Source organism: Letharia columbiana (genome assembly GCF_014066305.1).
Source record: "Letharia columbiana isolate WasteWater2 chromosome Unknown Sc0000004_s0, whole genome shotgun sequence".
NCBI classification, from domain to species: Eukaryota; Fungi; Ascomycota; class Lecanoromycetes; order Lecanorales; family Parmeliaceae; genus Letharia; species Letharia columbiana.
This window is the reverse complement of record NW_023501040.1, coordinates 802310-816738: the sequence shown is the minus strand read 5'-3', so window position 1 is coordinate 816738 and position 14429 is coordinate 802310. Positions and strand designations below refer to the sequence as shown.

At 48.0% G+C, this 14429-nt stretch overlaps 3 protein-coding genes across 3 annotated transcripts; 2 read left to right on the top strand and 1 right to left on the bottom strand.

The window, feature by feature from the left end:
• Window positions 1-55: 55 nt before the first annotated feature.
• Window positions 56-3085, bottom strand: HO173_002216 (uncharacterized protein; the record flags this gene model as incomplete). The annotated part of the gene is made up of 1 exon (XM_037304150.1): window positions 56-3085. One exon carries the CDS (start codon window positions 3083-3085, stop codon window positions 56-58), a length of 3030 nt encoding a protein of 1009 aa, XP_037168945.1.
• A 482-nt stretch (window positions 3086-3567) lies between these two features.
• On the top strand, window positions 3568-5388 carry HO173_002215 (uncharacterized protein; the record flags this gene model as incomplete). Its single annotated transcript, XM_037304149.1, has 5 exons — window positions 3568-3589; window positions 3758-3893; window positions 3947-4103; window positions 4153-4230; window positions 4300-5388. 5 exons carry the CDS (start codon window positions 3568-3570, stop codon window positions 5386-5388), a joined length of 1482 nt encoding a protein of 493 aa, XP_037168944.1.
• A 290-nt stretch (window positions 5389-5678) lies between these two features.
• Window positions 5679-12651, top strand: HO173_002214 (uncharacterized protein; the record flags this gene model as incomplete). Its single annotated transcript, XM_037304148.1, has 8 exons — window positions 5679-5691; window positions 7094-7930; window positions 7999-8482; window positions 8535-8803; window positions 8859-9413; window positions 9467-9644; window positions 9703-9904; window positions 9967-12651. 8 exons carry the CDS (start codon window positions 5679-5681, stop codon window positions 12649-12651), a joined length of 5223 nt encoding a protein of 1740 aa, XP_037168943.1.
• Window positions 12652-14429: the final 1778 nt, after the last annotated feature.

Here is a 14429-nt window from a genome sequence, read left to right as displayed (position 1 = left end):
TCGATGTGGATTCAAAGATTGCTAATATATATAAAAATATTCCATAAGCACCCGATCAAATATCTACAGCATCCCCGTCTTGCACGGCCTTCACCCTCCCAGGCCGAGGGAAAGATCCCGGGATCTCGCCGTTGATCTCATGTTCCGACAGGCCAAACCTCTTGTACATGCTGATGCCCCAGTCGAGAACCTTCTGGTCTTCGTCACCGAGTCGAAATTTCTCATTGGCGGCCCCATCTACGGAGCCTGGATCTCCTTGGTGGTTAAGGGTTGCCGTCTTTGCCTCTTGCGTCTTTATCAATTCTTCCTTCCTGGCCACGTGTAGAGCCCGTTTGATCTCCAAGGCTGGTCGCAGGATACTGCGGAGCATGTAGAGCGCTGGAGTCACCACTCTTTCGCGACCTCCACGAGATGAGCGCGATTGCTGCTTTTGCTTCCGGATGTTGGGCGCACGACACCATTGCTCCCACAGCCTCTTACCTGCAAGGCTTCCGTAGCGATCCACGATGGCCTCTAGAATGATGTTGAAAGCATAAGGCGTAACATCAGCACTAGCATGCGCTCGAGAATCTTCTCCGGCAGGTCTGGTGGTAATCCTGCTCAAGCTCCCAGGTAGTGTTTGAAGTATCCGACCAAGCTGGTTGGCCATCCTCATTTGAGAGAAGTCGGGTAATAGCTGCGAAGGGTCAGCCTTGGAATTGTATTTGCCATTGACCAAATTCTGTACAAGGGCGAGCGCTCTTGGAACTGAGGCAGTGTTGGCATTGTCTGACTGCTCGTGCTCCAACTGCAAGATGGTTTTTGCAATCGTGGTAGCATCGCTAGGCTTCCATGCCATGTCTGGTGTGTTTTTGAGGTACTCTAGCAATTCTTCGACAGCTGACCATCTTCCTAAGACAACCTGGTAACGCAAGAGGGCATGAACAACCGGCTCCGAGAATGGTGTCTCCAGTTCTACGAGGATCTTTGTGAGTAGACGAGAATCTGATGTTGCTGTTCCAAATCGGAGGAGCGCTGGCTGTAAGTTCTGATCGGAATAGAGGGCCGGATCCATAAGACCTCCGTCGATGTCTTCATTCAAAAGGAGCCAATTCCCTAGATCGAACAACCTACTTTTTGTGATGAGGTCTATGAAGGAAGCCAGAATGCTCGACGGGATTGGGGGAGGTTGAATAAGTGCTACATAGTTCTCTGTGTCTCCAAAGAGGTCTGAAACATCATCGCCTCTTCCAAGTCGTTCCCTCAACTCGTCCGCAAAGGTGAGAATTCTCTCTTCACGCTGTGTATCAATAGTGCTTTGGATCTTCCTGAATGTCTGAAGGCTTCCTCGAAGATTTCCATCAATCGAGAAACGGTGAAGGTTTCTGTGACGTAAGCCTAGAGCAGCCGCAGAATAGTCTATCTCCTGGTCCTGAGCCGAGCTTTTCGTGCCAGAACTGCGAGTCACCTGCTTGGGCTGGGTGACCCGCAAGTCCAGAAACCTGTTGAGCATTCCGGGCTGCTCTTTGACATTCCCAAAGGATTCAAAGACCCGTAGGATGGTAGCGTCCATGAAGTTGCTCTCAAGCTCCGGATGATTATGGTCCAGCAAGCTTTTACATGCGATTATACTCCGTCGAAGCTCGACAACGGTCATAACAAGGCCTCCGGCAGTAGACTGGGGGCCGTTGAGCAAGCCATCTATGAGAGCTAATATAACTTCTCGACTGACTGTGCGGGCACCCATCTCAACATGTGAGTTCGTGCCGGTCGCTATTCCAATACCGCCTACCTGATTCAAACGTGTTTTGTCGATCTCTAACCTCAAGATGGACGTCCAGTCAAGCTTCGGTGCTTTCATCTCGCAGATCTCCGGCCAGCTGATAGTGGACCACCGTGCATCCTTGGATGTTGTTCGTCTTTCCATTTCGATGACTATCCAAGCTCCTTCACTGACCCAACCACCTTCGACGCAGGCCCATAGGACGAGGTCTAGCCACAACTCGGGCCCAAATTCGCGGATTTTTGGCTGCACGCTAACCTTGGGTAGTTCATATCCTTGAGACATAGCCTTTGCGATCGTCTCTTCCCATTGGAGTCCCCATTCAACATCCGACAATGTGCTCATGATACGCCTTGACAGCAGATGTAAAGTTGGCGGGCGTTGGAGGACAGTCGGATCTGTTGGGGGAGCATAATTGTAAATCGAATCAGGTAATGCATTAATGCGATGTAAATGTCCTAGAATCTGAAAGACGTGAGACATAATAACGCTGTAACTAGAATCCTCCGCTGGACGATCTGCTGCCTGTAGGATCATTGTACCCAGGCTCTGCCATATTTGTCCAAGGCTCTTACGCCTTAGAATGTGAGGGTCATCCCACCGATCTGACATATATGGCCAAGGATATTGATCAAGAGACAAGCGGCCATACCAGCCGTTGCGCCCCCCTGACACATCTGAGGGCTGAGGCATTTCAACTTGTATTGCGTTGCCTGTGACCTCATCCAGACTTTGCTCAGCGGTCCGCCACAGCAGTGGTGGCAGCTGGCTCGAGCTCCTCTCCATCTCTATATGACCCGGGTATTTTCCCATCATAGCCTTGACCAGCCAAATCACTACTTCCCATCGCTCCTGATATACACCAATATAGCTTAAAAGATCCGCTTTGCAGTACGATCTTGCCATGGACAGAACCTCTGGCAAAGTGTGAATTGGTCGTAGGACTTCATGTTGGATCACTTCCTCAGCAGTATTCTCGGGCCCCTGATGTAGGTTCTGAGGAAGGTACGATTCAATAGCGGTGGCCCATGCTGCGGGTTTTATTCGGCGTGGGGAAGAGACGAGACCCTCTACCTCAAGCGGCAGGCCACGCTTGCTATTGGCGTGACTATCAATGCTGTTCTCGGTCGAGTATTGAGATGCGGTAACCGATGCGTGTCTTCGGGAGCCAAGATACTTCAGCCTTTGGGTCCCCTTGGGATTCCTACGTTCCTGCACGATTGCTGGGGCCAGAAAGGCCGGTATAGTTGCAGCTGTTATGCTAGTACTAGGATGGCTGAATGCTTGCACAAAGCCTCTTAGTGCAGGAGAGGCTCTTGCCATTGGTGGCGATACTCGAGCCCCAGAGAAGTCTCTGGACGTTGGCTAGAATCGCCATGATCCTACAATCAGCCTGTTTTTAACGAGGTTGCTGTAGCCATTGTCATCCCAGCCCGCTCGATAAAGAACAGAGTAGAAGGGAAGAGGGACCTCACAAAGAGAAATCAATGGGTGTAGTCTGGTGGAAGTTATGCGTGTATCGAACTTTCTATTTCGTAAGGCTGAAACTCTAGCGTTGTCTTGGCGCTTCTGGTCTCAGATCCAAGAAAATCAATGTCAACACCACTGTATCTTTTCGTCAAAGAATTCCGATGGTAAAACTCATTGACTCAGACACACGGTACCCAACCTGTGGCTTAAAATCAGGAAAGCTAACTAAATCCCTTGGTGAGTTCTTTACCTTCATAACAGGTTTGACTTAGGAACAAGCCACAGAATCGCTCTCTATGAAGTCAACATACTGAGAGGCCATAACTCCCACCAATATGTCCGGGGCGTATCGCATCGGTATGTAGTATTCTCGATTGCTCGCCCTTTTGTATTTTTCCTTGGATTCCTGACACCTGCCTGTTGCCATACCGAGTGCTTTCCTAAACCACCTTCGTGTTACGGTGCTGCTTCGCTCTTCTTAGTCAATTCTTCGGCTTTGCTGTGAGCTGAGACAGATTTTTACAGAGGTCTCGCCGAACAATCGCGCTGGATGCAAGAATACTGAGTGCAAGAAAGAGGGTATCAAAATCCAAAAGGGCCAGCTGCGTTTTGGCACGTTCATCACTACTCCGGACTGGCAAAGCTGGGCTTGGAAACACTGGTAGGTATCTCTTAATCTTCGCCATCACTCTTGTTGATCTCATTCGCCTGCAGGGGTTGCGTGACCCCCAGAGTAATCTCCAACCTCAAAGAGGGCATTGAAGGAGACCCGAGCCAGCTCGATGGCTACGATGAACTTCCGGAGGATTTCCAAGAAAAAGTCGTAAAGGCTTTAGAACAGGGCCATATCGATGATGAAGACTGGGGCTGGGTAGTAGTGTCTACCAATAGTCTAGATACATCTTACTGACTGCGTCTAGGACATTGAAATGAACCGCGAAGGAAAGAATGGATACTTTACGCTTGAGAGTAAGCGACGGTTGAAGGCAGAAGCTCAAGTAAGTACCTCTACCGGTCCAATTACCGCCCTGGCTGTCTTAATGTCCTCTTCATCTAACTATCCGAAGGCCTTGAAAGAGGAGAATGCCGGAGAAGAAAGTGCGAGCCCCAGCACGACTCATGACAAGAAGCGCGGCCATGTCAACCATGACCCGGATGCGGAAGGCTCAGCAGAGGCTGAGCCGCCGGCGAAAAAGACCAAGGCTAGGACCAAGAAAGAACCGAAAATCAAGAACGAGGATGCTGACGGCGGGTCTGAGAATGAAGGTTCGACAACTAAGAAAACCAAACCTAGGATCAAGAAAGAACCGAAAATCAAGAACGAGGATGCTGACGGCGGGTCTGAGAATGAAGGTTCGACAACTAAGAAAACCAAACCTAGGATCAAGAAAGAACCGAAAATCAAGAACGAGGATGCTGACGGCGGGTCTGAGAATGAAGGTTCGACAACTAAGAAAACCAAACCTAGGATCAAGAAAGAACCGAAAATCAAGAACGAGGATGCTGACGGCGGGTCTGAGAATGAAGGTTCGACAACTAAGAAAACCAAACCTAGGATCAAGAAAGAACCGAAGACCAAGAACGAGGATGCTGAGACCAGATCTGAGAAAGAAGGGCCGGCGGATAAGAAGACTAAAGCTGCCGTCAAGAAGGGCAAAAACGCTAACGATGACAAGGCCGATGGAGACTTCAAGCTAGATGACCAGTCAGTCAAGAAGGGTGGCAAACAAGCCAAGAAGGCCACAGCTGGAGACGAGGCCGCTTTGCACATCAAGAACGAGAATAGCGATCATGATACTCTTCCTCCTCACATAGCGAAGAAGACACGAGCTCCACGCAAAGCCGCAACAGCTCAGAAGATCAAGGACGAGGACACCGAGACTGATGATCTTGATCCAGCTTCTGAGCTTGAGACCCCTCTTGGTAACGTCAAGCTAGAGCACACACCAGAGCTCGAAGTTGAAGCAAACGAAGACGCCCCAAAGCTTCAGAAAGGCCGCAAGAAAGCACCCAAGAAGGCAGTCCATGGATCGAGAGAGGAGACTAACAAAGAAGTCAAAGCCAAGGTCGGAATGCTAGCCGTCTTATTGATTGGTGGACAAGCTGACGATGTACACAGGCAACGCCGGCTGCCCCCCGATCCAATGGAAGAGTGACTCGCTCGCGCCCAGCCTGACTGCAATGTGCTGGTAGATGTCGGGATCATCTAAACTTTGACTGTTTGAGGGGCGTTGAAGGTGTGGGATAGATCTCGGAGCATTGCGAAGCTACACGATACTACATTCTGATCTGAGCTTTCATCCACGAGCTCTAGAAGCCCGATTGTGGCATATTTTGCCGCATTCATAGAGCGTTAGATACCCATTTTTCCTGTGTTATTATTCTTTCTTGTGAGCGTGAGAGCTAAAGAGTGTTGCTAAGCCTACAACAAAACAGTTACCTAAACATGTTAAGACCCAGTGCGCTTTGCTAGAAAATTGTAGACTGTTCGTGACATTTAATCTTGCCTGGCTCATGCTACCAGGAGACACTCCGTCCTGGATGATTTCATAATTCTCGGAGAAATCAGGCAAGCTGCCAGCAAAAGTTGCAGTACCCCTGAAGGGCAATCATTGATTCCAAGAGGCCTATCTCCTGCGTATTGATTTGTGAATGGAAGACGCCAGACCAAACCGCATCTTGGGTTCATTTCGTCCACAGTCTTGCTCTCCCCTTTGAACCTTTGACCATCCACCCCCTACTGCTGTTCGGAGACCTATCGTTTACATGTTGACAGGGGAAAGCAGTAAAAGAAAGCCAGACTTAGACAGTGAAAATTAGCTGTGTGATAAAGAGTGAAGATCCCTGGAAAGTCAGCAAGTGGAGGAAACACCCAGAGACATGGAAGTATAGCCATAGAGTAGAAAATGAAGGGGAACAGCTAGCATGAAAGTGATTTCGACCGACATTCCGATCCACACTGACATCCACTGTCCTCTTCAACTTCTTCATATACAAATGTTCATCCTCAACCACCGACCGACATTCCGATCGACATTGTCGTCTACTGTTCTCTTCAACTCTTCCACATACAAATATTCATCCTCAACCACCGACTTCGATTCATAATTTCCGTCTATCATCCTCTTCAACTTCTACACAGATAACTATTTATCCTCGACCACTGATTTCGATTTACAATTCGACTGACATTGTCGTCCACCGTTTATCCTCAACCTGCAAGCCATTATCTTCACGTCACTAACCTTTTCGACTGATAGTCGTCCAATGTTTTTCTTCAACTAGCAAGCCATCATCTTCACGTCACTAACCTTTTCGACTGATAGTCGTCCACCGTTTTTCTTCAACTAGCAAGCCATCATCTTCACGTCACTAACCTTTTCGACTGATAGTCGTCTCAATGTTTTTCTTCAACTAGCAAGCCATCATCTTCACGTCACTAACCTTTTCGACTGATAAGTCGTCTAATGTTTTTCTTCAACTAGCAAGCCATCATCTTCACGTCACTAACCTTTTCGACTGATAAAGTCCCTTTTTCCTAACTTCCTTAACCAGCAAGCCATCATCTTCACGTCACTAAACTTATCGACTGATAAAGTCGTCCACCATTTTCCCTTAACCAGCAAGCCGTTATCCTCACGTCACTAACCTTTTCGACTGATGTATTCCTCGGGGAGTTGGACGTCAATTGCGCGGTCTTGACTGGGTGCCGCCCTGCAAAAATCTGCTTGCTTTTTAGGAAGCTGTACATCAGCTGCAAGCTATCTGCGGGGTTCCCCCAAACAAGCCTGCAATATGTAAGCATCCTAGACCATACCCAGCTAAAGTCATGCTGCTCGTACTGACCCAAAGGTATTCCAGCTCCTCTCATCATGGCAAACAGGACGATTATTCGAGCAGCAAAGCTCCAACCTTCCAGACTTCCGCAAGTCCCTCTTACTTCGGTGTGCGAAGATTTTGTCGACGGGTTTTGCCGCCGCGGATATGAATGCACCAAGAGCCACGACATTTGTGCAGCCCCTAATGAGAACTCTGGATCTTCTTTCCTAGACTGCCCTCCGAACCTACTTTCCCTTGACCCCAGGTTTTCGCCGCGAGAGAGCCTGCCATTTGACCAGGATGGTCCAGGTCAATTGTCACGATACGGCGCGAGGCACAACAACGATCATGTAAATATCCAACATATCAAGATCTTACCAACTACAGATGAGATATTGTGTCGGCGAAAAACCTATATTCCCGCCAAAGATCCATCGGCTGAGCATCATCTTCCTTGTGGGCAGCAGAGGCTCTTGGATGTTCAGTTTCGCCAATTAAGATTCGACAATGTTGAACCGATCATAGATTCTTGCTACCACGCAAGCCAACAGTTGACGCAATTGATATCTTCGCCTCATATCTTGGATTACGATGACCGTATGAATACTCCAAAGGGAGTGCGCTATTCACTCTTCCGCGACATCGTATTCGAGGAGCAAATTATGAGCTTCAAGGTTGGTGTCACTTTCAGGATCAGCTTTGCATGCCCCAAGGCATTGCGCGGTCTACGCTTAGGCCCATCGAAGCATCTCGAGGAAGGAATGCTCGTCGCACTAGTTGGGCTTGATGATGCGGAAACTTTGTCTACGACATTCATGGTAATTGAACAGCGCCAAACCACGTTCGCCATGAAGCCGCGTACTGGTAATGATCTTAGAGGTCAGTCCTTAATGCCCTGCGTTGAAGGTTTTTTTGCGGCTAATCGCTGACCATACCCATCTTTCCAGCTTCCGTGGTTCTATCACTTGCCGACACGAGCGATACTGATGCGGTGAGACGCTTGCTTTACAGTTCAAAGGGCATTAGACAAGAAAGATCTGTCCTTGTTGAATTACCAAACGTCTTGTATGTTGGATTTTACTGGACACTTAGAGATTTGCAAAACAAGTCAGCAAGCAATAAGGACTTGGCTTTCATTACATCTATAGCTCCTTCCACTGCAGGCCCGAGCCCGGAAATCTTGGTCCCCGAATATGCAACCGTGGACGACTTCGCTTTTCAGCTAAACAGCCTTCGCAAAAAGGGCGATGTCTATGCGAACCCTCTTACGCTAAGACCAAGGGACTTGGTGTCGGATAATGAAGCCAAGACCATCGCCATTGATCACCTGTGCCAGGAGACCACACTCGATCGTGGCCAGGCTACTGCTCTTTGCGAGAATCTTTGCCGAGGCTTTGCCTTTACACAGGGCCCGCCTGGGACAGGCAAAACGTATGTATTCTCTGGGCTACCGCCTCTTTTCTCATCCGCTGACTTCACGTAGTTTTCTTGGTGTTGCCTTAACCAAGGTGCTCCTGGAATCGCGCAGCCACGTTTCGCGGAGACCAATATTAGTAGTGTGCACGACCAACCACGCTCTTGATAGCTTTTTGAACGACATTCGACAAGCAGGGGTGACAAAACTCGTCCGACTAGGCGGTAACAGTAAGGAGAGTTGGACCAAGGCATTCAGCTTACGAGCAGCAGCACGTCAACTCAAGAAGACCACGCTTGAGAGAAGCAGAGAGAGCCAGGCCCATCGTCAGGTCGAAGGTCTGTTTCCACTCCCTTTCTGGTATATTCAGGCAACTAATTTCGTCAATCGTAGGCTTAACAACTGAGGGTACAAGTTGGTGCGAGTCCCTCAACACAGACGTACTGAGCTGGCCAGCGGTTCGAGAGCTTCTTAAATCAAAATATCCGGCAATCTTAGAACGCTTCACTGGGCTCGAGAGAGTCGACTCGTCTCGGCTTGCAGATATTCGATTGGCTCGCAAAGCTGGCGGTTTCGCCTTTGAGTTTTGGGGCAAAGGAGGCGACATCAACGATCTCGATCGACTCCTAGACAAGTTCAGCAGTATGCTCGGCAATCAATACGAATTTCAAGATGACGCAGATGATGGCGATCTCCGAACAAAACACAGAGTGCTTGACAATGTAGCACTAAATGCGGCAAATACAGCGGCTTCGGATCCTTCGTCTGGCTGTAACGTTTGGAAATTGAGCCTTAAAGAGCGACAGCGTCTTCTCAACAAATGGAAAGAAGAGATTGATCCTCAGACCATACTTGACCGAACAGCTGAAATTCATCGTCGCCATCAAGTCGCTGTCTCGAAACGGTATGAAGTGCATCATGATACTGATGCTCGGTGTCTTCGAGATCGTAAGCAAATTCCGCAAAAACTGCATGACTTTCTGGCTGATTAGCTACATCAGAGGACGTTGTCGCGATGACTATGACAGCCTGCGCTATGAATTCTTCCATGCTGAACCAATTGAACCTTCAGACCGTCATTTGCGAAGAAGCAGCAGAGGTAATGGAGGCACAGACACTGTGCACTCTTTTTCCTTCCGTAAAACACGCTATCTTCATAGGTGATCCATTGCAGCTCAGGTACGTTGCAGGAATTAGGGTGAATAAGCATACTACGGACTCGATTAACTTCGTACAGACCCCAGGTGAATGAGCCAGCTCTTTCTTTAGAGACGACAATAGGGGCCTCTTACCGTTTAGATGAATCCTTGATGGAGCGTATGATGGTACCATCAACGCCCGGAGTACGGCCCATTGCCTCATCTCGTCTGGACTTGCAGCGGCGCATGCACCCGGATATCGCCGATCTAATGCGTGCGACACTATATCCATTTTTGCAGGTATGTGGATCGCTGCAGCTTTGGTAAAGGTTGGTAGAAGTATCTGACCACGTCCTTCGCAGGACCATGAGGTAGCGCGCTCTCGTGAGCCAGTTGCCGGCATGTTGGACCGGGTATGGTGGCTCGATCACGGAATGCCAGAAGACACTCCAGACCCCGGATCGTCGATGGCCAAATCATTTTCCAATGCTTTCGAGGTTGAGATGGTAGTCGGACTGGTTGAATATTTGATCAACAGTAATGAATATGACTATCAGGATATCACCATACTGACCCCCTACAACGGACAGCTTGCTGCTTTTACCCACCGCCTTAACGGAACGTGTTCTCTGTGGCTAAGTGAGAAAGATCGGGAGAGCCTGTTACTGGAAGGACTATTGGAGCCAGAAGAAGCTTCTTTTGGGGCGAAAGCGGATATAAACGTCGCGAGTATGTTGAGACTGGCTACAATTGACAATTTTCAGGGGGAAGAGTCCAAAATCGTCATCCTCAGCACAGTGAGGAGCAACTTCGAGAGCCGTGTTGGGTTTCTCAAAACCCCGAATCGTATCAACGTTGGCTGCAGCCGTGCCAAGAATGGCTTCTACATCGTCGGTAATGCGACACTGATGAGTGCCGTACCAATGTGGAATCATATTTCTAAGGATCTGTCTGCCAAGCGAAGAATTGGACCGGCTTTCCGTGCATGCTGTTCAAGACATCCAGGCAAAGTTTACCAAGTCCGGAGCCCGGAACAGTGGTATGATATCCCGGAATGTGAGGTTCCTTGTGGGTCGAAACTTCCTTGTGGACACCCTTGTACCTTGAAATGTCATGCGCCAGCTCTCCATGATCGGATCAGCTGTGCTCAACCTTGCCCAAGGCACCATGAAGCTTGCGGTCACCGGTGTACAAAAAAGTGCGGCGAGCCTTGTGAAGACTGCGGGTCCGAGCTCTCCTCTGTTACGTTACTGTGCGGGCACATGGCTGTACAGACTTGCGGAGGAACTCAAGAAGATGACAAGATCATCTGCAAAACCCTTTTGGAGCCCATCCGGTTGGATTGTGGACATATACAACAGCCGGTATGCTCGACCAAGGATCAGCCCATGAAATGTAACGAGATGTGCAATCAACCATTAGAGTGTGGACACCACTGCCGAGCCATTTGCCATACATGTACTGTCAACAAATCACATCCGCCGTGTAGCTCACCCTGCGGCAAAGAACTCAAATGTGGTCACCGTTGTGCTGAGAATTGTCATATCGGCGGCAATTGCCCTTCCTGTCAGCTCCCTTGCAAAAGATCTTGTGGCCATGGTAGCTGTTCACGACCATGCAGCCACATATGTGACCCATGTGTCAGACCATGTGACTGGCCGGCTGATTGTCCTCACAAAAGCTCATGTTCCACGATGTGCTGCCTGCCTTGCAATCGTCTCCCTTGCAATGAGCCCTGCACCAAGGTTTATCTACCATGTCGGCATCTATGTCCAAGCCTTTGTGGCGAGATGTGTCCGGCAGGATGTCCTGTATGCAGATACCATGATCTTTCCCAGAAGACATATATTTTCCTTCCTTGCGGTCATCATTTCGAAGTAGAGTTTTTGGACAGACACCTTGGCCTTACTAACATCTATCGCCTCGATACCTCTGGAAATATTGAGAAGGTTGATTGTGATACCAAAGGTCAAGTGACGAACATGGTTTCGGCCTGTCCGACTTGCGGGAAAGGCTGCAAGAAAGTCCGACGGTATGCTCTTCATCATCAGCTACTAGCTTTCAAAGGGAATATCGACCGGATGCACACCAAGCTTAGTAGGAAGATGAATATGTTCATGGAACAACTGTACGACGGGAAGATAAAATTGGACAAGACCTTCAATGACTTTCGTGAAAGACTGAGGCCGGGACCCCTGGCAGGTAGAAGCAACGCCGACCTGGTACGCTACCGCGGGAACACATTAGAGGAAACTCAAAGCAGCATCAGAGACTTCAAAGACCAAGTCGTGCAGCTCTTCGAAGACGACATAGCTAAGCTTGCAGTCTTTCTAGGCATCTCTCCTGTGTCTGTTGACGATCTCCCGGATATCAACCTTTGCTATCGACTCCGTTTCGAGGCGCTATTCTTCAGAAGTAGACTGATCATAGTCGAAGAAAGCCTTAGGATGCTAGGCGCCCTACGAAGTCTGGGTGATGATTCAGAGCACACTACCGTCCTGATCCAAGGTTTAGAAGCGTTGACTAGAGACGAGGCCAACATCAACATCAAAGCTTTGAACACCATCATCACAGAATGCGAAACCAAGAACTTGAAACGCCTTGAAGCCGAGACCCGTTTGATACAGATGTGTTTCCACATCCTACTTAAAGACCTTGGGGCAGCTAGTAATTTGAAGGTGGAAGACTCTTTGCGTCGGACGCTCAGCCTTTGCCGGACCTACCCAGATACTGCAGGAGTGCTCCTTGTGACCTATAATGCAATCAAGCTGGTGCTCAGTGGTGAGCGACGTCAGGGGAATCTGTACACTCGGGGGTCAACGCGCATATGGTGGAGTTGGCCAGTGCATAAGGTTGGGAACTTGAAAGAGTGCGTCCATGGCCATCAGTACTCGGCATCGACCTGGCCTGATTGCCCCGAGTGCGGAAGAGAAGTACCACCCAGTCCAAAGCCTGAGCCCGTGAACCCTAAGAAATTCCTGGACGAGGACGCTTTCGTGGTAGCAATGCGGACACAGACCTTTAGTGCTGCATCATATCGAACATGATGAGGATCTTAGCAAAGAGGGAAAGGGTACACGGAGCATCAGACGACGCAGATACAGCGGAGATAGATAGGAAATTGAACGTATCGTTTGGATTGAGATCGGGTGCGCAAATAGAATAGGGTGAATGTCATCGCTTAGATTAGTATCAATCGTACTCTACATTAGTTCTAATTGATGATCATCTTGCTTTTCGGAATAAAAGCAAGCAATCAATCAATCAAAAGACAGGATGCAAAGCTCGATAACAGTTCCCTAATGATGCTCTACATTGGTGACTACTCCATGCAGAAAAGCGAGCCGTGATCAGCGAATCTTGATCTTTGTATGAGAAGTCTCGCCATGGCAACGTTATCGAGAAGACTAGGCTAAGAATAGTTAGCACGGGCGGGGCGAGAAAGGAAGTGGACTGCATTATACGGTATAGTACTCGTGGATTCCAGAAATGAGTTACTTTATTAAGGGGGGGACCCCAAAAAATCAAGCGACATGCCGCTGAGTGGAAATATCTATTAGTGTCCTCGCTCTATCAAGTAACTCACTTATCGAATCCAGATTTTTTGCGTCAAGCTGCATTCGGGCTCACAGCTCGGCAGGGGTGAAAAAAAGTTCGGTAGGGGTGAGTAGATGCTAAGTATATGCACCTCGTCCGAGGTGAAACGAATACACTCAGCATATGCCAGCACCTCATCGGGGGTAAAGAAAATTAAATTCAGTTTAGCGACGTTAGCCCGCGCGGGGTAACTCACCTATAAATTTAAAATTTTCTCTTTTATCTATCGTAAAATTTTATTCTTACTTATATCTAGTATATATTATAATATCTAATATATCTACTTAATAAGTCTATAACGCTATTATAGCGAAAATTATTTAATAATTAAATAATATTAAAATACTTATATCTTATATATATATTATATCTATATTATATATATAATATATTAGTATATTAGTATATATAATAGAATAAGGTAGGGCTAAGCTTGGAAACCTTGAATTTGTATGTGCAGCCAATCATAAATTCGGGTCCTATACGCTTTTTGATTAGACCGGCTGAGTCAGCCCGATAGCCCTCCCGCGCCTCCCTCATCAAAAATTTGTATGTAGAAGTTTTACACTTCGAAGTACTCAGCTTGCGATACATATAGTTACTTCATAATTCCTCAAATTATAAAGCTCGCTTTACGCTTTCTAACGCTGTAAAAATTATAAAGTTTAACCTACTATTAATAGATTAAATGGATATTCAAATATTATAGTAGTCACATCAGACGCGTCCGAGATCGGATAATAATCCTTCCATCTGTTTGTGTAACTATTCTTCTTTCACCATTCTATCAATTCTACCAATTCTATTAATATGAACACAATCGTCTTCGGTACCCCTCGCCTAAAGGTTACTCAACGTTTTAAACACGTACACCCCTTTTGCCCGCCTCTTAGAGCCCCTACTAACGCCCCCAGACCACCCCTCCGCGAATCCGCTACTATTGGCAATCGAGGCCGCAGCCTAACAGCTACTTACTACTACTCATAAACGCGTTAAAAGGCCCTCAAAAAGAGCCCGAACGGATTCACAGCCATCGTCCTTCCCTATATACTCCTCCCAAGCCAGCGGTAATGCCTTTCAACCCAGCGATGCTACCTTCCAAGACGCGTTTTCCTCTCCTACTCTATTTTAAAGCCTCTTAACGCGTGTTAAATCCTAAACATCGTTAAGAAGAAGCTTCTAAAAATATGATAATTACACTAGACGCGTTCGGGATTGAATAATAATC